The sequence below is a fragment of the Oryx dammah genome, unplaced genomic scaffold (assembly GCF_014754425.2).
Source record: "Oryx dammah isolate SB20612 unplaced genomic scaffold, SCBI_Odam_1.1 HiC_scaffold_10, whole genome shotgun sequence".
Lineage (NCBI taxonomy): Eukaryota > Metazoa > Chordata > Mammalia > Artiodactyla > Bovidae > Oryx > Oryx dammah.
This window is the reverse complement of record NW_024070194.1, coordinates 70,893,124-70,919,326: the sequence shown is the minus strand read 5'-3', so window position 1 is coordinate 70,919,326 and position 26,203 is coordinate 70,893,124. Positions and strand designations below refer to the sequence as shown.

The 26,203-nt window shown below is 46.6% G+C and overlaps 1 protein-coding gene across 1 annotated transcript in view; it reads right to left on the bottom strand.

Moving 5' to 3' along the window:
• Nucleotides 1–10,047: 10,047 nt before the first annotated feature.
• SFMBT2 (Scm like with four mbt domains 2) overlaps nt 10,048–26,203 on the bottom strand; it is a 176,632-nt gene continuing 160,476 nt past the window's right edge. The window contains exons 17-21 of the mRNA XM_040248245.1: nt 20,795–20,970; nt 19,525–19,691; nt 18,928–19,191; nt 18,065–18,193; nt 10,048–14,701 (exon numbers count right to left, since the gene is read on the bottom strand). Coding sequence (XP_040104179.1) covers nt 14,561–14,701; nt 18,065–18,193; nt 18,928–19,191; nt 19,525–19,691; nt 20,795–20,970 — 877 coding nt within the window. The 3' untranslated portion in view covers nt 10,048–14,560. The remainder of the gene's footprint in view (nt 14,702–18,064; nt 18,194–18,927; nt 19,192–19,524; nt 19,692–20,794; nt 20,971–26,203) is intronic.

The following is a 26,203-nucleotide window of genomic DNA, read 5'->3' as shown; positions in this document are numbered from 1 at the left end:
ATTTGCTCTCTGTTGCAATTGAATCGCAAATGCACAGAGATTGATAGGGAGATGGAATGGAGTCACTGTCTTGCAAAGACACGATAACAATTTCCACAGCATTTCATATACCAACTGTATAAACAATTTCCAAAATGATTAAGTTAAAGAAATTCTATTTGGCCCTTGCCTGCATGTTGTCCACACTTAACAAGGTTCCCTTCAGTGGCCTTTCAGTCCAGAAACCAAGATGCTCAAATACCGTGAGAGTGCCTTCACATCACCCCATTTAGTTTTGTTTTCTTTCATCAAGTTGTTCTTCAAATAGGTTTTGCAATTAGGTTCCATGTTGTGTCAGTCATGAACGTCTGTTTATTTGATTCCATCCAATCAGTAAGTATGGGTTGAAAGTCTACTCAAAGATGGGTGATGAAAATACTCTTTTCTGTGATCTTGTGAGTTGCTGATTGGTTGGCTCCTTTAAGGATTTTTTCAGGCATGTTTAAGCTCTCAGTTCTTCAAATCAAAGAACACAGATTTTCTGTGCTTAACAATGAGCTTTAGTTAACTTTATTTCTCGTGCCCACTAGAGTTGTTATAATTTTCCTGAGTTTAACACTTTGCCTAGGCACTGTACAATATATAGGATATAATAAAATTATGAATATATACAAATGGAGAAGCAATCTATTAGACTGAATCTATATGCCAATGTATCATTGAGATCAAGTGAAGGAGCCTGAGAGCTGAACTCAAGTCCTGACCTGTCAGTTACTGGCTGATGACTGTAAACCAGCTTAGTTTCTCTAAGTCTCAGTTTTACCATCTGTAAAATGGACATAATAATAAAGAATGCCTCAGAAGGCTGTTGGGGGCTGAGATGAGATAATCCCTACAATGCCCTGGGGTGAGATTAGCTAGTCTGGATGCTCTGGAGGCTTGTTGGAGTCCTTAGACAGAAACCCTGGCTCTAGGTGGTTAATTCAGCAGAGGAAGAGCTGATTCAATTGCTCATCTCCAGAGGGTCCCCCAGGCTGAAGAGCTTCTATTGTCACCTGATCACATGGTCACATAGCTTTTAGGGGCCCAGAGCAGTAAGTTTGTGGACCACGCTCAGGGCAGGCCTTCCTTCCCTTGTTAAACAGTGACCAGAGCACACAATCCATAGATGCCTGATCTAGACCATAGATTAAGACTTCAGGGGATGGTGTGTTCTCATTCCTCGTTGCTTGTAAATATTTTATATTTCCGTCTTAATGGGCAGATACTGTGTGTCCATCATCCTTCAGCCAACAAGAAATCAGCACAGAATCTGGCACGTGGTAATGCTTGATAGATGCCCCTATGATGTCACCGATGTTGAAGACGATATGATGATGTCACTGATGATGATGATATTATACTTGTTCAAACTCTGGGTCCTAATATCTTAGGACCCAGGAGGACTGAGTTGCCATCTGTATAAGATGTGCAATTTCAAACAGACTGGGAAAACTTAAACATATTCAATTACTCCAGAGGCTGATGTGAGTGGTATTAAAAATTATTTTTTAAATAAAACAAACAATCAGAATTGGCCTTTGTAAAGTGAAAATGGCCCCCTATGTTTTTATTTTTTATAAATAATGAACAGGGAGACCTAGCGTGCCACAGTCCATGGGGTTGCAGAGTTGGAGGTGACTGGGCAACTGAACCACAACATGTTTTTATTACAATTATACTGAACTAGACATTAGAAGACTATCTTATAGATCATCTTGTATCTAATTTTTCCATTAGAATGTACATGCCTTGGGGTTGAGGATTATGTTACTGTTTATTCCCAAATGAGTTTACCATATATCGCAAGCATTTGTAACATACTGAATAAATGAATAAAGAAGTAAGTCTTTCCAAGTTTAGTCTCAGCCCATGACAATCCTTCCAGCCTTTGAAGTCTTGGCTTTTCAGAGCTTGTACACCACAAAATTAAGCATTGGACTATAAAATATCTTGGGTTATTTTCCAGCTCTTTCATGTACATGATTGTCTCATTTCTCTAACTTTTAAAACCCTCTAGGTTAGCTGAACTCCATTTTCCAAATAGGACAGTACACAACAAGTGATTAATTTACATTTTTATAGTATTATGGGGGACAGACAATGTGCTGGGATCTGGAGATTTCTTAGACAAGGAAAAAGATACAGCATCCACCTTCAAGAAGTTCCTAGTGCAGTGCGGGAGATGAGTCAGGAGCCAGAATTTGAAACGCTGTGGATCAAACTAAGCCCGGGGTTCTGGCGAACACAGAGGAGGCAAGCACAGCCCCGGTGGCGGGTTTCACACGGGTGTTGTCAGAACTGGATGATGTAATAAATACCAGGCACCTGGCACGAGTGTCTGCTCCACAAATCTTCATTCACAGAACCTTCTCCTTCCTTCTCACCTATCCTTGCTCCTAAGGACTCTAATGCTAGACTAAATTAAGTGTGTTTATGCTGATTTTAAGCTCACTGGTAGATGTGACTGTATTTCAGGCTAAACGTAGGCTGGGCTGTATTCAGTTCACTATATGCCTCCCAACACAGTTTGATCATCACAAAAATGGGGTGATAACATATCTCTGCAAGAGTCTGTTTATCGATTCTCACACAAGCTCGTGTTCCCCTAGCTCATGACTCTTGGAAGAGTGAGTAAGAGCTTTCTGGACTTCAGAGACTCAATTTCTACATCCTCATACTCTGGCACTTATTCTTCCTCATCACGGTCAAGTTCATCTCCTAAAGCCCATACTCCTCGGGTGTAAGTGGCTGAAAAACAGTATTCAGCTCAAACAATCTTGATGATTCAAGAAGATAATTCTTCTTGAATCTTGAGTTTGCCTTCCAGTGCAGAGGGTGTGGGTTCGACTTCTGGTTGGGGAGATAAGATCCCACATGGCTTGTGGCCAAAAAACCAAAACAGAAGTGATATTATAACAAATTCAATAAAGATTTTAAAAATGATCTACCTTAAAAAAAACTTTAAAAATCTTTATTAGAAAAGAAGATAATTTATGTAAAGATCTTGACTCATTTATTTAGTCAATGAATATTAGTTGATATTTGCATTTTAAAAATCTGACAAACATGAAACAAATTGCCACAGTGTGATTTATACTTTTTTAAATGTATTTTTTTATTGTGATAAAAGTTACATAATGTAAAACATACTAAGGTACAATCTGTTGGTAGGAGATATATTAAAATAACCTTAAAATTCACTATAATACACATTAGGTGCAGACAAATATAGTTTTATTCCACTTATACGAGGTACCTAGAATAGCCAAGTTCATAGAGTCAGAAAGTACATTGGGAGATGCCAGGAGCAGGGGGAGGTTGAGGAGGAGGGGTTAGGGAATTAATGTAATTTACTCTTGGGATTGCAAAATTGTGATAATTTTTGTTGTCTGGAAAGATGACAATTATATTTCTATTTTAAAATGATATACATGGAGGGGGTTAATTCTTAATGAACACACACATGTGCACACACACACACTCTGCGACAGATCTGCAGAGACAACTGAGCCAAAAATCTCCTATTTTGGTACACATTCATTACTTTAGCATTCCAATCTTTAATTCATCTTGAATTTATTTCAGTTTAATATCTATACATGGACTCTCCTGATGACTCAGTGGTAAAGAATCTGTCTGCCAATGCAGGAGACGTGGGTTTGATCCCTGGGTCGAGAAGATCCTCTGGAGAAGATGGCAACCTGCTCCAATATTCTTGCCTGGGAAATACCAAGGACAGAGGAACCTCACAGGCTATAGTCCTTGAGGTTGCCAAGAGTCAGACATGACTGCGTGACTAAACAACAACATCTACACATACATGTATACGTAAAACTGCTGTACGTAGGAAAATGTGTGCAGTATCTTGGTAAATAAAAATGTAACATTTATCTAACATTTTATTATTTTCAAACACTTGCACAGATAATCTCTTAATCTTTACAATACTTTGAGATTTGGCTCCATATCTTTACTTATAGAAGAAACAATTAGACACATAATGATTAAGAATATTAACTTCTACTTCCAGACATGGGGTGGGGGAGGAAGCTATAGGCTCAGCCTCCCACTGGAAGCCGTTAGGAGATAGCATATGGTAAATGGTTATTTTCAGAGGTAGGAGATGAAAGACGTGATCCCTGTGGACACAAGGACTTCCTGTTTGGAGTCATGTCCAGACTGACTACCAGGAATCAGCTGTCTCAGTTTACCCAGGACAGCTGCCTAGACATCCCAGGCAAACTGGAATGGTTGGTCCCCTCCTAGCCTCAAAGAAGGATCTCCAGTACAAACCACGACCTCACAATGTTGACAATGCAGAGGTCAAACTTCAGGAGACCTAGAAGTCTATGATTTATGGGGCATCATCATTCTGAAAGCATTTGAATTGAATGCCAGCCTCAAACAATTTAAGATTTCATGTAAACCTCTGGATTTCTGGTTCCCCTGGGAAAAAGAGAAGATAAGGCAGCCACTGGTCTCCAGTCTCTGCAGCTAAGAGGACAGACGCATTGCTCTGGTTCCCAGCTGCCCACCAGCTCCTTGCAGTCATCTGTTCTGCTGACCCTGTGGGCATTAGAGTTTCAGTCCCACTTTACAGCTAGTAAGAAACGCTAAGACCTTGTACAGGAATCTGGGAGTGCATAAATATCCCTTCTCTCCTTAGATTCAGCCTAAACCCCCATTGTACACACATCAGCTCCGTTTTCCTTGACAGGGATTTCCGGATGTGCTCTACCCACCTTCTAGATGGCTTCTGCCCTTTAAAAAGCAACTAACACAGGGCTGTTCTTTTTCTTAATGGGCTAAGCTCAGTACATCCACTTAGTAGGTATGAAATATTTTTGTTACATGAATTCATGTTTTCTTAAATTTCTCGTGAGTGATTAGCTTCATATACGGTTCAACATATCATAAAATGTTTCCATTTCTGCTCATTCACATGAATTGTTGGGATAACATCAATCAGCTATTTACATATTAAGGATGCTGTTTCAGGCTGATCAATTAATAGGTGGCAGGTAACACCAACAGCTGTATTTGACCGTGTCCACGCTTAATCCTTCATGCCAACAGTGAGAGAGAAGAGATCGCTTTGCTAAAATTGTGGTAGATAAAAGCACTATTAGCGTGTGGTCTAGAACAGAACAGAATATTCTTGCATTTAACACCACTTCAATTTCACATCTTTCAGCCACAGGGATTTATGACAAAAAAAGTCACAGGGGATAAAGTGTAAAGCAGTTTTTTCAAACGATTTGTAGCAAACTGGGGTTTTACTAGGAGCTAAACTATGCAGAAGAGACATTTAGAAATGTCAACTAGCTGAGTGTTTTGGGAATTGTAACTTAAATGAGCCCCATATGAATTTTCATATGGGCTAAAGATCTCACTTCTAAATAGTCTGAATAATGCAAAAATTAGCTTCCTTCTCAGAACATGCTCTAATACCACCTGCTGCTTGGAAGAACATTTTTGAAAGGTGATATTAGACAAACTTTTAGTCAAGATGGCTCTGGAAGTAAAAACTTGGACACACACCCTCTGTTCAAAATATAGAACAAAAGACAGATAAACTAGAAAATTGAGCATGCCTGAGTTGTCGCTTCAGTCATTTCTGACTCTTTGTGACCCCATGGACCCTGCCAGGCTCCTCTGTCCATGGGATTCTCCAGGCAAGAATACTGGCGTGGGTTGCCATGCTCTCCTCCAGGGAATCTTCCCAATCTGGGGAGCAAACCCACGTCTCCTGCAGTGCAGGCGGATTCTTTACAGAAAATCGTGGCTGAACTCAAAATAAGATGAAGATCTCCACTGACCAGAAAAGGTAAAGACACTTATCTGTAACCTTGAACTATGACCCAGGGGGTGTGGCAGGCGAGTAGAGAAAGCAAAAGTTCCTGGGCAGATAGAGAAGGGTAATTTATCGGCCTTACTCTTCACATCACCACTCCCTTTCCACACCCATCACACTGGCGATTATTAAACACATTCCCAAGCACAGTGAGGAGGTGCAGCAGAGAAAACTGTTGTAGGGCGAGAGTGTAAACTGGCAGCACCGCTTTGGATTAACACTGGAAATACCAACCCTCACCCCAAAATGAGATTGGAAAAAGGAAAACATACTAACTTTTAAAAGGAAATAAAAGGAACCATCTTAATGTCTTTAAGGGAATAAAAGGAAGAATCATAAAAGAAAGGCATGGTATAGTGAAGGACATTTAGATTAAAACCTTCCTGGATCACCAAGGACAAAAGGAAGGAAAAAAACAAAACTGGAGTGGAAGAAGGCACTTGCAACAGAAGCAACTGACATGGGGTTAACATTATGAAGTTACTTTTTAAAGCCTTTATAGAATAAATCAGAGTGAGGAGGGAAGGAGGGGGATTAAGAGCCACCAGGTACAGGTGATAAGCAGGCATTCACAAAAGAAAAAAACAGAGATGGCCAATAAGCAATCCTAAAGGAAACCAGTCCTAAATATTCATTGGAAGGACTGATGCTGAAGCTGAAACTCCAATACTTCGGCCACCTGATGCGAAGAACCGACCCACTGGAAAAGACCCTGATGCTGGAAAACACTGAAGGCAGGAGGAGAGGGGACGACAGAGGATGAGATGGTTGGATGGCATCACCAATTCAATGGACATGAGATTGAGTAAGCTCCGGGAGTGGGTGATGGACAGGGAAGCCTGGCATGCTGAAGTCCATGGGGTTGCAAAGAACTGGACACGACTGAGCGACTGAACTGGCCAATAAGCATATGGAAAGATGTCCAACTTTACTAGTTAACCACTAGTAGTTAACTGAGCTACGCCAATCAAAACTATTTCCACACTCATCAGATGGGCAAGAATGAAAGCCTCCCAGGTACAGACAAGGATGTGGAGCAAGGAAAACTCTCATCCACTTCAGTTTTGGAGCCATTCTTTAGAGACTCTGCAACATGTGTGCATAAGAATTGTATGAAAGCTTCATGGCAGAATTCTTGGAGACAGCAAAAGCACCGAGAATGTAAATATTTACCAATAAGAGAAAGGATAAGCTAATTACCATATAGCCAGTGGAATTTATGACACACTGAAAATGAATGACTTAGATATATTTATATGAACACACATAAACTTCATAAATGTTTAACAGTGGACAAAAAAAATTGCAATAGGATGCAAGAAGCAGGGTAACACTAAAGTGTTGAAAACTCACAAAGCAGTGGTGAGTGCTGTGGCCATTTTACATTACTATGGCCATATTAATATGCAGTAATAATAAAAATACTGTGCCCAGGAGTGGAAAAATTGGAATTGTGGTTACTTCTGGTATACGAGGGAGGGAAATAGAGGTGATAAAGGGGCTTTCAACTCTATCTGTAGGATTTTATAAAATACATAAATCTGAAGCAAATATGGCAAAATGGTAATAATTCTAGAAGCTGGGTGGATGGTGCAAACACATTTGCTATGTTGAATTATTTAAACATTTATCAAAACATTAAAAATATTAGCTAGATATTTAACTCCACCCCCAGAGAACATGATTACAAAATAACTGCTAGTGGGAGTTTTTTAAATGGTATGAACAACTGGGTTTCAACATTGTGTTATAAATACACATGGAAACACAATAAACTGGTAATTGGACAGAGTGAGATAACAGGGCAATTTAATAACTGTCCTTTACTTTCCAAATTTTCTTTAATGCACACATATTACTTTAATAACCAGAAAGAACATTTTCAATTTAAACTTTCAACCCATGTCGTAAAGTCATTCCAAGAGGGTTCATGTTACGAACGGTCCCAATTACACCAGGCTGGTAGGCTGCCTGGGCTGGATTATAGGAGCATATTTTGTCTTTATTATTTGCACATTGGTTGTGCAAGTGTAATAATAGCTGCCTCCTGTTTCAGGCCTGTTCCCTAGAAAACAGATCCAGAAGATAAGCTTACAAACTGAGGCTTTATGGGTGGATTCCCAAACTGCAGGAAGGAAGAAAACGGTGCAGATCCGGGCGTTACGGAGCTGGCCACGGTCTCATGAGAGCAGGGGTAGTTGTTCAGACACGAGGGATGTCTCTAGACCACCAGATGCGGGAAGTCCACCTGGGGGAGGGCGGGAGGGGAGTCTCCTTGCTGGCTCCATCCTGTCTCCTATGGACCACCATTCGCCCGTGAACCTGAACTCTGAGCACATCCAGGTTCCATCGTCTGAAGCAGCCACAGTCCCCGTCCCCGCACTTCAGCTGGGTCCAGGAATGAAAGCTTTGATGGGTCTGGGGCAATGGACCCCAAGCGCCAGAGGGCTTGCCATCATGACAGCCCTCACCCCAGAGGTGGCCACGACAACCGGTGCAGTAACAGCAGCAGAGGCTGGGTTTATCCGTATGGGACAGCAAGCCCGGGAGAAGCGGAGGAACCAAAACTGGGGTGGGGGTGGGGGTGGGGGCATTATCTTGATGCGGGACTTTTTCCACCCACCATTAAACATCCAGTCTTCATCCTGCAGTCACCCAAGGTCAAGTCCTTATAAACAGTATTTTTAATGTAGTCTTTACATCCTCCTTAGGCAGGATACTGTCCCACAGGCGTGCATGCTGAGTTGCTTGAGTCATGTCCGACTCTGTGCGATCCTATGGACTGTCCAAGGGATTCTCCAGACAACAATACCGGAGTGAGTTACTATTTCCTGCTCCAGGGGAACTTCTCAACCCAGGGATCTGTCTCTTACACCTCCTGCATTGGCAGGTGAGTTCTTTACCATTGGAACAAGCAGGTGACCTTGAAAAGTAACACAGGATTTTGAAAGCCACGGTTACTTGGAATAAAATAGTAGCAGCACCAAAAACCAGTTCAAAGGGGAAACAGCTTCTAGCAGACTGGGAGCTGTGAACAGCAGTGTGACATGGTGATGAATTAGAAATAGGCTTTTGGAGGTAAAATGGAGAAAAATGCACATTTTTGGGGGGCATTAATTCATTCAGTTTAGACATCTGGAAAAGTGTTTGGCTTCCCTTATTATATATTTGATCTGTAAGCTTGTCATCAAACATCTTCATCACAAATAGAAATGCAATTGTATGTACGCAGCCATATAATCCTGACCTAGATGCTGCTAGAATATTTTGGGAAAATGAACCATATGCTATTAAATCTTTACTAAGAGCAAAAGCTCCCATAATTAAAAGCAAAATAAAAAATTCTATATGCAGAATTTGATTGCCAGCAGGGTAAAAGAATACATTTAAAGATGTATTAAAGATGTATGTATGTATTAAAGATGTTCTAACTGTAAGATGCTGAACAGTTAGAACTGGACATGGAACAATGGACTGGTTCAAAATTGGGAAAGGAGCACATCAAAGACATGAGTCTGAACAAACTCCGGGAGATAATAAAGGACAGGGAAGCCTCGTGTGCTGTCCGTGGGGCTGCAAAGAGTCGGATACGACTAAGAAGTGAACAAGATGCTGCAGAGAGTCTGCGGTTGGAAGCAGAAATTGCTCAGCACTCCATCTCCGTTCCCTAAAGGTCTCTCGTCCCCTCACCTTATATGTCCCTCAGTGAGGCTACCCAGGCAGTGGTAGGAGAGGACAAGGGACATTCTAACCTGGAGACAGAGACCCCAGGATCTGTGCAAAAATCTCTTCTTGCGACCTGGATGCTTGTTACCTATTTGTGTCACTGAAGGGCAGTGAAAAATTTAAACATAGTTGCTTACTTATCACTCTCATGGCCATAAAGCAGTGTTCCTACTAATGCACAAGGTGATCATAAAACAACTGAAACAATGGAAAATGGCAAGGCTGGAGGCGATTGTGTGAGGATATAATGTTTTAATAAAAAGAACAAACACAAGTTCCTAAGTAAAAATATCCAGAACAAGCAGGTGACCTTGAAAAGTAACACAGGATTTTGAGAGCCACGGTTACTAAAACCTTATAAACATTTGCTTCAGTGCATGGTGGGAAATAAAACATGAGATAATCTTAACTCAAACCTTAAAAATAATATTTAATAACTTTCCACATAAAGACACAAACAAAACCATAGAATTTATTCTTACTTTATTAACAATGTGGCTTACAATTTTTTCAAGTAAAAAGGGGTTTTTTTCATTTAGAATAAAAATTAAAATATAACTCTGATATAGATTTTCATTTATTTACATGAAAACATATATACAGAATATAATCTTACAGCAAATCAATGACATGCCCTTTTGTCCTGCAAATTTCCAAAGTAAAAACACCAACTTTTCTCTTCTATGCACCAAAACAGACACAAGATATGAATCAAGTTCCAATACAAACTATTCAAACCGGAATGCAGAGCAGTAAAACAGCTTTCGATGGTCATGACTAGGGGTAGTTTATGCTTCTAGACCTCATGCAGGCTCCCATTCTGAACAACAAATGAGATGATCTTTTTTTTCTGTCATTTAAAACACTTTTTGTTTTCAATCTCCCACTGTAAAGTGATTGTCAGCAAATGCCGATTAGAACTTTTTCTTCAACACATCCCTCTGGTCCACATGAAGCACCCGATCTGTCTGGCAATACAGCTACTGATCTACTGGTCCTCACTGGTACCCAATCCTAGCCATTTTAAAAATAAAACCAGGAAGACAGAAAGTCTGCAGCTCAGGATACTGTGTTATTACTGATCCTCTAAACCAGAGACGCTTTTCTTAACCAAAACCCAAGGCAGCACCGTGGGAGCACTTAGAATTTTTAGGTGAATTCAGTGGGTCAAAAATAGCACAGCTGGATACTGTTGCCTTGAGTTCAGGATCTGTGCAAATCAACCCTAGTGATAAAAGCTATGAGAGTTGCCCCAGGTAAAAACAACCCAGCTGAAAGGAGTAAAGCAATTTCCAGAGAACTCTTGAACAGAAAGGAACAAGTGAGGGAAGAAAGAGAATCATGACACTGTAATTGTTGCCAATGGACCTTCTCTTGTTATTCAGTTATTTCATAAACCGTATGTATGTCTCCCTAACAATTGTTTTTTCCTTAAAAACTACAGGTACCTGAAAATTAACTATTTTTCCCTTCAAAAAACTGTACCTTTGATCTCAGTTTTCTAAAGACAAAAGGATAGAGCAGGACTTGGAGCCTAGATTCACCAAAAGAGCAACAATACTGCTCAAATCACAAAGACTCTACTTAACGCAACTGTGTCTACAGTTCTATCTACAGAAATAAACACAAATGGGTGTTTGACAAAAGAAAACGGAGAGAAGAGACACCCTTAGATAGGGACATTTGGTTTAAGATAAAAAGCAAGGCTCAGAACTTGCCTGATAACAACACTCCAGATTCTCTGACACAAATTAAGGAAACTGAGACCAATCTTCAAAGGCTGATCAAAACCAACCTTCCAGAGACTGTTGTGTGGGCCAGAGGGGCCAGTGTGAAAGGTCTGAGTCATTCTAATTCATTGAGAAACAGATCAAACACAGGAAATCATCGTTCAAATATGATCAAATAAGGCAAAGCAACCTAACAGCTGTATAGCACAAACTGTGAGTCAAACTTTGATCAAATGAACCTAATTTTAAAAGTGACAGATTTCTCCATACTATGCAACTTTGTGGTGAAGGAAACTGGGTTTTTGCCTTTTTTTTTTTTTTTGATAAGCAAAAAATGAGTTCTGTAATGGGGGTCATACCTTACTTACTCTTTCTAGGTTTACATTTTTGTGGAAAAGAGATTTTCCTAACACAGGACACAAACAGTCAAGAGGTCAGAGGTCGACAAAGCGTCCTTAGCTTTAGGGTGGGACTGAGAGATGGACTCTCAGCCTTTGAGATGAGGTGGTACACTGCAGACTGAAGCGTCTGCATCTCAGGCAGTTCCTGAAGGGACCAAGCGGTGCGGTGCACACAGAGGAGAGGACTCTGGTTCCAAAGCGTCTTCTGGGAGACCGCAGGGAGATGGCAGCATTTGGAGATGAAGAGGGAAGGGGGCATCGCTGGGTGGAGCATTTCAACCAACAAGGGTTTATCCCAAGGGCCGTGGTGCGCTGGCGGCTACAGGTGTGAGATGAACTCTTCCCGCCACAAGGGACAAAAACACAGTAACGACACAGTCACGACAGGCAAACGTTCCTCGAAAACTGGCCGTTTCTCTGAGACGGAAGCTGGTGAGCGGTGAACCCTACATGAACGCCACCTGACACTCTGCAGCTCAAGTCCTGCTGACTCGAAGGGGCACAGAGCCAGCAGGTAATTCCCAGAGAATCGGAGCCAGAGGGTACATGGGCAGCACTCAGAACCAAAAAAAAAAAAACATCTTCTTGACCCTGAAGAGTCTCCCGGCTCCTAGCAGGGCGGGCTGACAGCACCCTGATGGCCCCAAGCTGCAGCTGGACCTCCCCTGGCCCAGCATGGCCGGCCCCTCACCAGGCACGTGGGTTGACAGCACTGAGCCCTCAAAGAGGCCGCATCCCCAGCGCGGGCGGGGTGTCTTCCTCGGCTGCCAGGTGGGAGGCCTCTAGCTCCTCTGGGTGGGCTCCAGGGCTTACCCCTGCCACGGGCACCAGAGAGCACCTTACTCCAGAGCAACCCGCCCCAGTGCCATTCAGGGAGGGCACGAGAAGGTGACACTCATTCTGCAAGAGTGAGCGTCCCCCGCTTCATCTGCACTGCATGTGCAACGGGAAGAGCTCAGCGAGAAAAGGCCACAGTGAGGATCACAAGTGTGTCCGAGGCAGGAAAACACCCAAGGCCTTTCAAGGAAGCCCTTCTCAAGCAGCTGACAGAGCTGGACAAAAGCCCCAGGACTAAGGAGACAAGAGGTGAAGAACAGAGAAGGGGTGGAAACTTGAGCCCGGAGAAGAAAAATCAAACCACAGGCCAGGCCTGACTCCCCACGGAACTGCCTGTGTTCATGGGCTGAGAAGACGGAGCTCCCGGCCAAGGCGCCCAGGCAAGTCCACTGCCAAATGTTTAAACCTGCCTTAGGGTCAGTCACGGGGGAGACGACAGCCTCAACCACTAAATGCGTGTTTCCCCTTTGCATCAGTATTGGTGACAGATGACAACAGAAGGTTAGCCTGCGTGATTGAGCCTCTCAAGATCTGACAGGACGCCAGGCCTCCGTATGTTGTAGAAATACAAGCAGCTCATCAGCCCGCCCAGGACGTTATTCCTGGAACTGATGACACTCTCATCAAAGAGAAAAGGTCAAGGTAATAAAGGAAGAGAAGGCTGTGCACCCCCACTTCTCCTGGGCAACGTGGAGGCTGAGCTTCCGCGCACAAGTTGAAAAAGGCATTTGAGCAACAAGCAGCACAGAAGACAATGGTCCGTTTGGGACTGAAAAAAATATAGCAGCTCCTTGCACGGTGCACGTGGACAAGTGCCTGGTTCCAGAGACCAGCTGGTTCCTGGAGTCATGGATCTTTCTATAAATGATGAGCCCCACTTAATGAAAACTGCCAAGGGACATCCTAAGTAAACCAGAGGCAGGGTGGGCTGCAGGCATTACACAGTCACTCTCTTTGTCTCCTTCTGGCCAATCCAGACTCTCCTCTGGCAGCAGGTGTGGGCTGGGGATGAGGGGACCCATGTCCCTGCCATATCATCAGAGTTCACACCTGTCTCTTTACCAGAAGGAGGTCCAGGGTGATTCAACGTCAGCCCAGATGACGGAGTCAGTCACTGGCTGACCCAGGGGCGCGAGTGCCTCTGCGGAGGTGACCAAGCTGGGGCTCAGAGGGGACCTCCCCGGGAGACCCGGAGCAGCGACCCCTCAGGGGAGAAGCCAGTGCGTCAGCAGCTTTCCTGAGTCTCCCCCGGCCTTGCTCTCCGGAATGAAGCTCTGCCTTCAATGCACAATGCAAGATGCCCCAAGAGATGCAAGAAGCCCCTCTCCCACCTGCTCACAGTTATTCAGAATGTGGGGGACCTTGAAGGTTCCATACAGGAGGCAAGCATGCCTCCTCCCTGAAGGCTCCCTGGATGCCCACCGCCCCACCATGACATGCTCCTTCTTCCTTCACTGCCCAACAGGCAGAATCCCTTTTCCACTGTCATCCAAAACATCGCCCAGAGCCATGCGTGAGCAATGAGCCGCCACCAGACCAAACTGCAGTGACAGCCACACATATCGACCTGAAAGAAGCACCTATGGAGGCACTTGGGTACAATGACAGTGAAGTCACCGGAAGACCTCCTCCTGGGTCACGACGGAAAAGACATCACCTGCGCCTGGGTTTTTGAAGCATGGGCCTTGGCTTAGGAAGCTGCCTGGTTTGGGGCGGGAGAAAGATGGGGTGTGGTCTACAGAGATGCAGGTCCACACCCGTGGGGTCTGAGCAGTAACTCACACCCTGCAGGACCACTGCTGTGGGCTTGGGTGCTCTGCAAACACGGAAATGTCGAGCAGGCTGGTGGGCGGAGGAGGCCCTCATGTGGACACCCGTTGGACGCACCATCACACACGTCTGGGGAAAACGGAAGTTCCAGCCCGGGAAACCTCCTGAGACCCAAGACGTGGCATTCGCTGGGCCGGCGGGCAGCCTGGGACCGGGCGGGGTCAGTTGGCATACTGGGCGTAGAAGGCCACCTTGACCCGCTCAATCTGGTGGCAGAGCTTGATGGCGGGGCCTAGCTTCAGCTCCATGCACTCCTGTACCGTGGGGAGTGTCAGCAACAGCAGCGCCTGCCCGTCGATGTCCTGCTAGGAGAGAGAGCGAGTTAGAGCCGAGACAGGTGGGACAGGACTCAACGGGGTACCTGGGCCACGGCGGGCTTCATCCCCAGCCCAGGGCAGGAAGGGTGGCTCTCGTCCCCTCCGAGCCTGGTGAGCGCTGGCCAAGATGGCGATTTGGCTTGATGGCTGCCTAACCCCTTGTTGAGAAAACCTTTCTGCCAAGAGAACACTGGCTACTGTGAAATTCACTAGACTGGGCCGGAAGGGATGGAGGGCTGGACTGGGCTCTCCCCAGGGTCCAGCCCTTCCTGGGCTGTGGTGTCCCCCCGCTGCTCTGCTGTGACTCTCTGAGCCCTGGAAAGGGCTCTCCACTGACAGGAGACCAGCCCTGACAGTTCCCATCAGGAAGGGAGGGACGACCTTACCACACAACGCGATCCTCCACAGGAGAACACATGCGCGTGGACACGTGTGTGCACATCCCCCCTCACATCTGTAACCTGCGCCACCCAGAATGAGCCCTGAGGCCTGTCTTATTTAGCTTTCTGCTGAATAAGCCTCTGGGCTATCTTACTTAGCTTTCTGCATCCGTACACAGGGGCCCCACAATGGAGAGATTCACTCAATGGTGGGTGAACTGCAGTCACTGTAGAAAGAAGAGCAAGAAGGCTCAGCCTGAGGCTTTAGGACCACGCCCCCATTGGGCAGCCCTGCCTCTTGACCAGCTTGCTTCCTGTAAGGACTGGGTTTATTTATCTGGATGTTGTTTGACTGGGTTACTGTCACTGCAACCCCTTCCAGGGCACCAAGCCTTCACATTCGGAGGAAATGGGTGAGGGTCCGAGAGCCTGCAGGCCTGAGGTAACGACAGAGGTTGTGGTGGGCAGGAGCAGACACCCTGGGCTCCTGCCAGCTGGAGAAGCAGGCGCCCCGGGGCTGCCAGGAGCCCCAACACTGACGCAGGCAGGCACCTCAGCAGGAGTCAGGGAGTTTCACAGAGGCAGTGTTTGTTCTTAAATTGATGGCTTATTTAGCTGTTCTGTAAACCTCTAAAGCAAAAAAAAAAAAAAAACACAACCCTAAATTCATAAATTAATTTTGGGAGAAGTGCTATAAGCCTCTTGGCTTCCCTGGTAGCTCAGCTGGTAGAAGAATCCTCCTGCAATGCAGGAGACCTAGGTTCGATCCCTAGGTGGGGAAGATCCCCTGGAGGAGGGCATGGCAACCCACTCCAGTATTCTTGCCTGGAGAACCGTCATGGACAGAGGAGCCTCGTGGGCTAAAGTCCATGAGGTGGCTAAGACTCGGACAAAATGTATACAGAACCAGTTGGATGTCAGCCCCCAGAGACGCTGCAGGAGATACAAAATGAGTGAGACAGGCTTTCTCCTGCAGCCCGGGAGCAGACACACCTGTGCAAGGAGCCACCCAGGGCACAGATGAGAAAGGGCCCCAGAGCTGGAGGTGCTGGGGGGCTAGGGGCAGCCTCGTGCTGAACTGTCTGCCAAAGCAGCGAGCCAAGCAGGGCGTGGGGTCTTGGCTGTCCCTGCTCCACCCTCAGCTCCCAGAGCAGTTCCCGCTGGCACATAATGGGGGCTCACTGAACACGCACCAAGAGAACGAACGGGAAGAACTGGCTGTGGTGAACACAAAAGTCCAAAGATAGGGAAAGGAAATGATAAAGGATCTGGAGGGTGAGTGGAAACGGAGGAGAAGGAATTTGGGCAGTTTGCTTACTGCATGGCTCTGATTCGCCAAAGGTGAGTGGCTGGCAGAATTTTATGAGGTTTGTGTTTTTACAGATGCGTGGCAGTTTCCTATGTAATGTACATGTGTGCAGCATGAAATTATAGAGTATAGGTTTTTTAAGCAGCTGCTGTAACATTTCAGAATTAAAAAGCATATACTCTGGTAACAGGAAACTTGTAATTTTTGTAAAAGCTCCTGGTGATTATGACAGTCTCTGAATTTACCACTCAGAATCAGAGGAGGGAAGGAGTGTGGCTGTGATTCCATGTGCTGTGAATTCTCACACAGGCTAAACCCCCAGCTCCTCCTTGTTCACCTAAAAACTCATCCGACGCCTGAAGTGACCCCCTGGAGGCCTCATCAAATCAGAGCTGTGGCATTTGGACTCAAAGGTGAAAGAACAAATTAGTAATTGAAGGTCTGAGTGAACAAAACACCCACAAGTGTCCACAGACTTCAGGTAGCCCCACGACAGCCTTCTACTGTGTCAGAAGAAATGGCCTAACGTAGAAGTTAAATAGAAGTAAGGCTGCAATCAACTGAATTCTACCTATTTTTCTCTCTATAAGAGAAATAAATAGGGACACAGGGCCGAGTCTCTCAGTGACATGCGAAGATGTACCTTGTTGATCCTAAGAGAGGCGAAGGGTCAGGAATGTTTCAGACGTCTTAACTTGGAAGGCACAGAACTTTGTGACATTTTACTATAAACAGGGGTTAAAGTCTAATGCAGGATGACTCAGGATAAGCAGTATTTTAGCCTTTTCCTCAAATCAGCTTTGTTTTCGCTTCCTTGCTTATTACTAGATATTTAGGAAAAGGAATCAACACGGCTGAAGAACGGTGATGAAAGCAGTGTTCAATAAAACACAGTGGCCTGAGGGCTTCTGCCTCTGAGAAGATCAAGTTGACTTTTCTCTATTTTCCCTGAAAGCTCTGGGGGTTACAAATAAGACAAACACGGGAAGACTCGGGAGGGTGGAGAGAGGAAGACCAGCCAGGGCCATGGGGCCCCAGGTGTGACTTGGTGGCCAGAGCTTCAGGCTTCTGTTTGTCTGATGCCCTCCTGTGACTTTATCATCATTGCTGTTCACAGTCTCTCCACCGTGTCCGACTCTCTGCAACCCCGTGGACTGCAGCACGGCAGCATTCCCTGTCCTCCACCATCTCCTGGAGTTTGCTCAAACTCATGTCCTATGACTTTACTATTCAACAAGCGGGCAGACCAGAAGTGCCAATGGGCACCAATGAAGCAACCAACCAAAGCCTCTGCTCTCTCTCCTGGAAGGTGGAGCTGGGAAGACAGAAGCCTCTCAGATGACAACTGCTCGACTAGGGGACAGAGCGTCCCCCACCCGCCAGCAAAGGCAAAGCCGGGAGCACTGACCACCAGCCTGGCCAGGCCGCCTAAGACCCCCCAGCGCCTCCTCTCCCCCACCAAGGAGAATCCAAGAATGCCCAGGGGAAACCAGAGATGTCATCTCCATCAGATGTCAGAGCCCCCACAGGGGTGCTGGTGGGACCACGTGTGGAGCCCTGGCTTCCTGCTCTCCTGCCCCCAGTGACGACAAGCCCCTTCCCCTGGCGCGGCTGACTCCAAGCCAGCTGACATAGAAGACCCAGGACAGAAGCCCGCACCTGCTCCTGAAATATTTTGGCCAGGGGCGCGCAGTCCGTCAGCTTGATGAACCTCACCACATCTGTCACCGACCACTCCAGCGGGTTGCTCTCCAGAACCAACCTTTCCTCCTCCTCCTGCTTCACATCCTGCAGACAGAAGGGAAGCGAGAGGTCTTTTCATTGCTTCCCAGATGGTGGGACACTCCCAGTGGGCTGCATCTGGACTTCCTGGACTGCACGCAGCCTCCTCACCGGGCACCCGGGCAGACACAGATACAGCCAATGTCCAGGGAGGCGCTAAGCAACTCGTCTGGGCTGTGACTTTGCTCCTAAGACTTGTGCGTCTTTAGAGGTAATTAAAAACAAGAAAAGAAGGCGTGGCGATGGTGACAGTGACCCCCAAGCTCAGGAGGTCTGGGGCCAGCCCGTCACTGGCTCCATCCCTGGTGGAAAAGAAGTGGCAGGAGCTGGTGATGGTCTGAGAGGCTGCTCCCCGTGGACATGTGTGATGCCGGGGCCGGCGACCCGCCAGCTGACTGTGCAACACGTGAGTTCAGGGGAGACCTGACGCCCCGATTACACGTTTTATAGCATCATAAGGTCTCCTAAGGAGGGAAAGCCCAGGGTTTAACGGAACCATGAGGACTTGCTCTCTGTTCCCCTGACAAGAGTCCCTGTGGCTTTAGAGTCTTCCCCAGAGCCCCATCTTGAGGCTCACTGCCCCCTTCATTGGATGCGGAGTACCAGGATTTCTGGGCCCGATTCAGGAACTCAGTGGGAACAGCTGCTAGAGATTTATCTTAAACCAGGGGCCCAACTGCACCCGGAGCTGTCCCCACTGGGGACACCAGACAAGCCAGTCCATGCGACCCACGCTTCACCTCTGCTGCCTCCTGGCTGGTGGCTGGGCTCCGGGGGGCTCCTTCGGCCTGGGGGGCAGCCGGTGCCCTCCGGGCCCTGCGCGACCTCTCCACGGGGGCCCGGCGCTCGGCCTCCACGCTGCTCCGCAGGGTCACAGCCCTCCGGGGCCGGGTGGAGGGCACCTCGGCCGAGGACGTGTCTGTCTGGTCATCACGGATCTCGGAGCCGGTCTCCTCACTCCCAGAGTCATCGTCCATGGCATCTGCATCCTCCTCTTCGCTCTCCTAGGGAAATAGGAGGTGCGCTGAGTCGGCAGAGAAGGCAGGAGGGGCCTGCAACTCCCCCCAGACCCTCTCCCACCTGGCACCTGTGCTGCCCTGCTGGTGAGGTCTGTCCAAGGAGGCCCAGAAGACGGACCCCAGGGTCCCACCCAGGGCCCCAGTGGCACCTCTGTCTGCCAGACACGCTGCAGTTTTAAGTCTGTTCTACAAGTAAGACAGGGTACTAGCTCATGATCCCCACCACTCAGCATCAAACCATGGCCTCGGCAGCAGCAGTGAAGCTGTGGCCCTGCTTCCCGATCAATCGACGGTCAGCAGCGTCCGAGCCGGACGTACCTCTCCGGAGCCTGCGGCCAAGTCCACGGCGGACGACCTCCGCTTCTTCTGCACAAACATGGATTTTCGTCGCTTCCTCCGTCTGGCCGGTTTAGGGTGTCCACTCTCAACGCGGCTTTCCCCAATTGGGGGCTTGCTGATCTTCCTTCTCTTGCCATAGTAATAAGCTACAGGGAGAGAGATGGTTAAAATCGTTGTTAAAAGGTTACATCCAGGGCATATGTGGAGGAAGAGGGAGGGAGGAGAGATGGAAAAATGAAGGGAGAGGGAGGGGGAAGTGAGAGAAAGAGAGAAACACTTGAGACAAAGCTTCACATCCCGTTCTCATCTCGGGGAACAATTCTGACAAAATACCTCACAGGGAGGAACCCTGTCTCAATGCCCTTGTGGTCACAGGTATCAAGGGCCGAAGTGGTCCCTCTCAGAACTGGCGGTGAACACACAGGCCAAATTAACGGGGCATCATTCTCCTTTTCAAATAGTGTTCCTTGCCTGTTATTCTTTACTCATTCAGTGGTCACTTGCCTTACTTCTGAATTCAAGAGCAGAGCTTATGTCTGTGTTACTCCCTTAGAGCGCTACTTAGAAAATTTCTCACCAAATTTCAATAATACTGATGTATTTTATAGGTTGAATGTCTAATCAACTAATTAAAACCAACTGCGATCCAGTTTCCAATTATGATCACCATCCAGAACACTTCCCCAATTAACTGTTCCCTATGGAGCTCTCATAAAAGAACCAAATGCACCAAAGGAAACTTCATCTAATGGCTGGAGGCATCAGAAAGAAAACACCAAAGGCACCCAAGTGACAGACGGGGGTCCACACATCTCCACGCTGCTGTACGGCAGAGGAAAGCCACCAGCCTCCAGACTGCAATTTCCTCGGATGCAAAATGACCAACCAAAACTGTCTATTTCCAGTACCTCCCACTAGGTCTATGAAGATGGCATTTATAAAAACCATCAAGAAACCCCCTGGGGTAAGTGAACAAACACTTATACATTAGTGTCTGATACCCAAAGAGAACCATGGTGCAGCTTATCCAGGACTGTGGTCCCCAAAGAACCAGAGACACCCCCTCCCATTCCCTACACCAGGAGAGAAATGCACGAGTATCTACCAAGCAAACCTTAAAGAATTCTCCTGCAGTTATTCCTATGAAAAGCTATTTGAAAGGTCTGGGAAAAAAAGAAACACAGCCCACCAACTACATCACCCTGCAGCACAGACCCACAGGTCGCTGTTCCTTTCGCTTGCCACTTACTGTACTTGGTTTTGGTGTGAATAGAGCAGTTCTCTGGGCAGTTTTCAGAAACCAGCACAGGACTGAACAAATTTGGACAGCACTCGAGCTTGGCACAGACCCGGCGGCAGAAGTCCGCTACTTGGTCGGAGGTGCGGACGATCTTGGCCACAGCCCGGTACGTTTTGCCTCTGTACCTGGAAACAGAGAAGGAATGGTGATGAAGAGAGCACAGGCTCGCTCAGAGCTCCTCCACACAGTGGACTCCTAAGCAGCGCATTCGCTAACAGTGGGGTGGGTTGTGTGTGGTTTCTCTTCCATCTGCTTTCATTGTTCCTTATGAGCTCACAGAAGTGTTTTTAAGAAATGCCCAGTGCTGTGGGCAACGTTTGTGATGACCGCACGCATGGTCACTGACACCCAGAAAGAACCTGGGATCCCGAAAAAAAGGCTTCCACTCGGTGCATTCTCACTAGTGAGTGAAGTCAAAGTCACTCAGTCACGTCTGACTCTGTGGCCCACCAGGCTCCTCTGTCCATGGGATTCTCCAGGCAAGAATACTGGAGTGAGGAGCCATTCCCTTCTCCAGGAGATCTTCCTGACCCAGGGATCGCACTCAGGTCTCCTGCACTGCAGGCAGATTCTTTACAGTCTGAACCACGTGGGAAGCCCACTCTCACCAGGGTATATGTGACTGAACACTCCTTCAGAATGTTTCTGGAATCCAGTGTCATTCATGGCTCAAAACTCTTGAGAAAAAAACTTTCTCCTGCCCAAGAAAAACCGTATGAAATAACCAATGCAAAACTAGAACCCAGATCTTCTGAAAAGTGGGTTGGATGGCTTCTTGTCTTAAAAGTAGGTCCTGCAGCCTTCATTCAAATGCTGTAAATCACCCTGGCTGAAAAGGTAAGTTCTTAGAAATAGGTTTGAGTCACCTTTCAATACAGTTTTTACAACTATCATTGGTACAAAATGATTATAAATCTCTCAGTTGGCAACAGATCCTAGGTCTTCATTTAATTCACATCTCACTAAACTTAAGAGTCCACTGAAATGAGGACCCATCAAAACAACTGGGCCTATTAAACTCTGCCCTTGAGGGACCCCCTAATTGTTAAGAGGAAATCCTGAACGATAATTGATTTTCCAGGGAAGATGCACGGAGTAGTAACTGGCTGAGAATACTTGTGTTACTTTTAGGAAAAACTGCCCGAGAGAGAAAGAACCACCAGGGAAGGCTGGCCTTGTCAGTTTCCACATCAGCAGGGCCCAAGTGCTCTTTTATACACTTGTGTACAGATCTTCCTTGACTCCCGATGGGGGCTGTGTTCAGCCCCTCGGTCGTGTCCGACTCTCTGTGATTCCATGGACTGTAGCCCGCCAGGCTCCTCTGTCCATGGGATCCCTAGGGAAAAGTCCAGGAGTGGGCTGCCACTTCCTTCTCCAGGGGATCGTCCCAATCCAGGGATCAAACCCGTGCCTCTTCAGTCTCCTGCACGGGCAGGTGGGTTCTTCACTGCTAGTATTAGCAGCGCAGTCGTGTCTGACTCTGCAACCCCGTGGACTGTAGCCCACCAGGCTCCTCTGTCCATGGCACTTCTCCAGGCAAGAATACTGGAGTGGGGAGCCATTCCCTTCTCCAGGGGATCTTTCCAACCCAGGGATCGAGCCAAGAACTCCTGCACTGCAAGTAGATTCTTTGTACCACTCAGGCTACTGGGGAAGCCTCCTGGGAAGCCTCTGATAAGAGGTTATATCTCAATAAACCCATTTTATGTTGAAAACATCCTACATTGAAAATGCAATGTATTAATAATACATCTAATGTACCAAACCTCACAGCTTCACCTGCCCATCATAAATGTGCTCAGGAAACTTACATTAGCTTATGGTTGGGTAAGACCATCTGATATAAAGCCTACTTCATGATAAAGTGTTGAATATCACGTGTAATTAACTGACAACAGAAGTGAAAAACAGAAGGGCTGTCTGTGTCTGGGAAAGTTGGAAGAGTTCGGGTTCACCCTCGTGGTCTCGTGGCTGACAGGGGGCCGTGGCCTCCGCCCACCACCCCAGAGGGCAGGGCAGCACAGAAGCCGGGGGAAGATCAACAGTCTCATGTCCAAGTACGGTTTTAGCCTAACGTGTCACTCTCACATCGTAAAGCTGAAAAATCAAGTTGAACCATCTTCAGTTAGCAGGGTATCTCCAACAGTCAGCCTCAAAACACAGCAGGGACCACGGGCAATTTGTACAAAGGAAAGTATAACATGAGATCGTCACTGCTGCAATTTGTGAATTCGATATTTCATGTTCAAAACCTAGATCTGGTTCACTAAGAACAATGGGATAGATAAGCTGCCTTTGAGTTTATGTCAACTTGTTTTTTCCTTTCTGTTCTTCTGAAGGCTCAACAACTGTATGCCAGTGACATTCCTCTTTAGGAAGGGCATGTGGCCGCAGCTCAAAAGCAGGGGCCGGTGCCTCTCACTTTATCCCACAGTGTGAGTCCAGAGGGACAACACTTCGCCTTGGGAGTCTATTCAGTGCCCAGCGAGTCTGCTGTAAACCTGGAGATGAGGTTTCTGAAGCACACACGACTAGTTCTCTGAAGAAAAAGGGGGAACTGTTGGATGAGACCGCCAGGCAGGCCACACAGACACAAATGACACTCATGGAAGGAAGGAGGGAATGAGGAAAAGGTCACGGGGGCTAAGTGATGAGGTCCAAGGATAATGGAAAAGATGGGGGAGGAGAGAGCCGCTGGAGGACACTTGAGGGAGAGCAGACCCTCGGGTCAGATGGTCCTCCGAGAGGAGTGCTGGCTGCATTTCTGCCTTCTCGAGACTTCTTCCTCTTTCTCCCACAGTGCAGCTGCACTACCAAGGTTCTAGAGAAATCCCAGTGTGAGAAAGGAATCCGCTGAGGGGAGCGGGTGCTGAGCTGACATGGGAGTCAGACGCACACTGTGAAACAGGACAGGAGGGAAGAGGACCTCAGAGGGACCGGCTCCCTGACGGCCACATGGGGACCCACGCAGACCCCACAGTGCACAGAAAGGCTATCTGAAGAGGAAGATGGCTCACCATTCAACAGATGCAGAAAGAAGCTTTCTCCGAGATTCCATTATCGGACTCAAAGCAGAAACTTCTGAGAAACAAGGATCATCATAAATCCCCTCTTTGGGGCATAAATCCCCTCTTTGGGGCATAAATCCCAGGGGTAAACCTACTATAAATCTCCTCCTGGAGAACTTCCATGGCCTTGAAGAAGAAAGACCACTCCTGCCTGCATAAACTATCCTAAACTTTCTTATCTCCCAGGTTTTCTCTTAAAAAACCCATTAGTATTTCCCAAAGAAACCTATTTGTCTTCCCCTAGGAGAAGGCGATGGCACCCCACTCCAGTACTCTTGCTTAGAAAATCCCATGGATGGAGGAGCCTGGTAGGCTGCAGTCCATGGGGTCACTAGGAGTTGCACACGACTGAGTGACTTCACTTTCACTTTTCACTTTCATGCATTGGAGAAGGAAATGGCAACCCACTCCAGTGTTCTTGCCTGGAGAATCCCAGGGATGGGGAAGCCTGGTGGGCTTCCGTCTATGGGGTCGCACAGTCGGACACGACTGAAGCGACTTAGCAGCAGCACCAGAGGCCTTTTCTTCCCATTCCGTTCCCCCTACTAGGTTATGCCTGACTTAGGTGTACGCTCCAACGTCAGCATAGAGCACTCTTGCGTGTACATGCATCCTACCAGCATAGAAATGGTTTTTGTATTTTGCTATCTTTTGTCAGTTTAGTTTACAGGCTCCCAGGCACTGAACCTAAGAGGGCAAATGAAGAGGATTCTCCCTGCCCAACATCAATAAGGAAGTGTGTAGCCTTCCAATAACTTCCCACCAACTAAAGATTTACATCCATGTGTGAGTGCAAAATAATGCTCAAAATTCTCCAAGCCAGGCTTCAATGGTACATGAACCAAGAACTTCCAGATGTTCAAGCTGGTTTTAGAAAAGGCAGAGGAACCAGATATCAAATTGCCAACATCCTCTGGATCATCGAAAAAGCAAGAGAATTCCAAAAAAACATCTATTTCTGCTTTATTGACTAAACCAAAGCCTTTGACTGTGTGGATCACAACAAACAGTGAAAAATTCTTCAAGAAATGGGAATACCAGACCACCTGACCTGCCTCCTGAGAAATCTGTATGCAGGTGAAGTAGCAACAGTTAGAACTGGGCATGGAACAACTGGTTCCAAATTGGAAAAAGAGTACATCCAGACTGTATATTGTCATCCTGCTTATTTAACTTATATGCAGAGTACACCATGCAAAATGTCGGGCTGAATGAAGCACAAGCTGGAATCAAGATTGCCAGGAGAAATATCAATAACCTCAGATACGCAGATGATACCACTCTTATGGCAGAAAGTGAAGAATAACTAAAGATCCTCTTAATGAAAGTGAAAGAGGGGAGTGAAAAAGCAGGCTTAAAACTCAACATTCAAAAAATAAAGATCATGGCATCCAGTCCCATCATTTCATGGCAAATAGATGGGGAAACAGTGGAAACAGTGACAGACTTTATTTTGGGGGGCTCCAAAATCACTGCAAATGGTGACTGCAGCCATGAAATTAAAAGATGCTTGCCCCTTGGAAGAAAAGCTATGACCAACCTAGACAGCATATTAAAAAGCAGAGATATTACTTTGCCGACAAAGATCTGTCTAGTCAAAGCTATGGCTTTTCCAGTAGTCATGTATGGATGTGAGAGTTGGACTATAAAGAAAGCTGAGCACTGAAGAATTGATGCTTGTGAACTGTGGAGTTGGAGAAGACTCTTGAGAGTCCCTTAGACTGCAAAGAGATCCAACCAGTCCATCCTAAAGGAAATCAGTCCTGATGGTGAAGCTGAAGCTCCAATACTTTGGCCACCTGATGTGAAGAACTGACTCATTTGAAAAGACCCTGATTCTGGGAAAAATTCAAGGTGGGAGGAGAAGGGGATGACAGAGGATGAGATAGTCAGATGGCATCACCGACTCAACAGACGTGAGTCTGAGTATGCTCTGGGAGTTGGTGATGGACAGGCAAGCCTGGCGTGCTGCAGTCTGTGGGGTCGCAAAGAGTCAGACATGACTGAGCGACTGAACTGACCTGTGAGCGCATGTGACGAGTCGGAGAAAGACACACGAGATAGACGAACAAGAGTTTTGGGCAAAACAGTCTCTTCTCTTTCAGTTAAGAGTTGAGAAAATCAAAATGGGCCTTGAGTCAAAAAGAAATACAGAATGGAAACACCAAAGCGAGTTCAAGCAGAATGACTTCAATGTGGTCTAAGTTCTATCATTCATCTACAAAATGACCCATATTAGGACCTTTTTAAAAAAAAAAAAAATTTGTGATGCGAGATTTACTTGTGACAG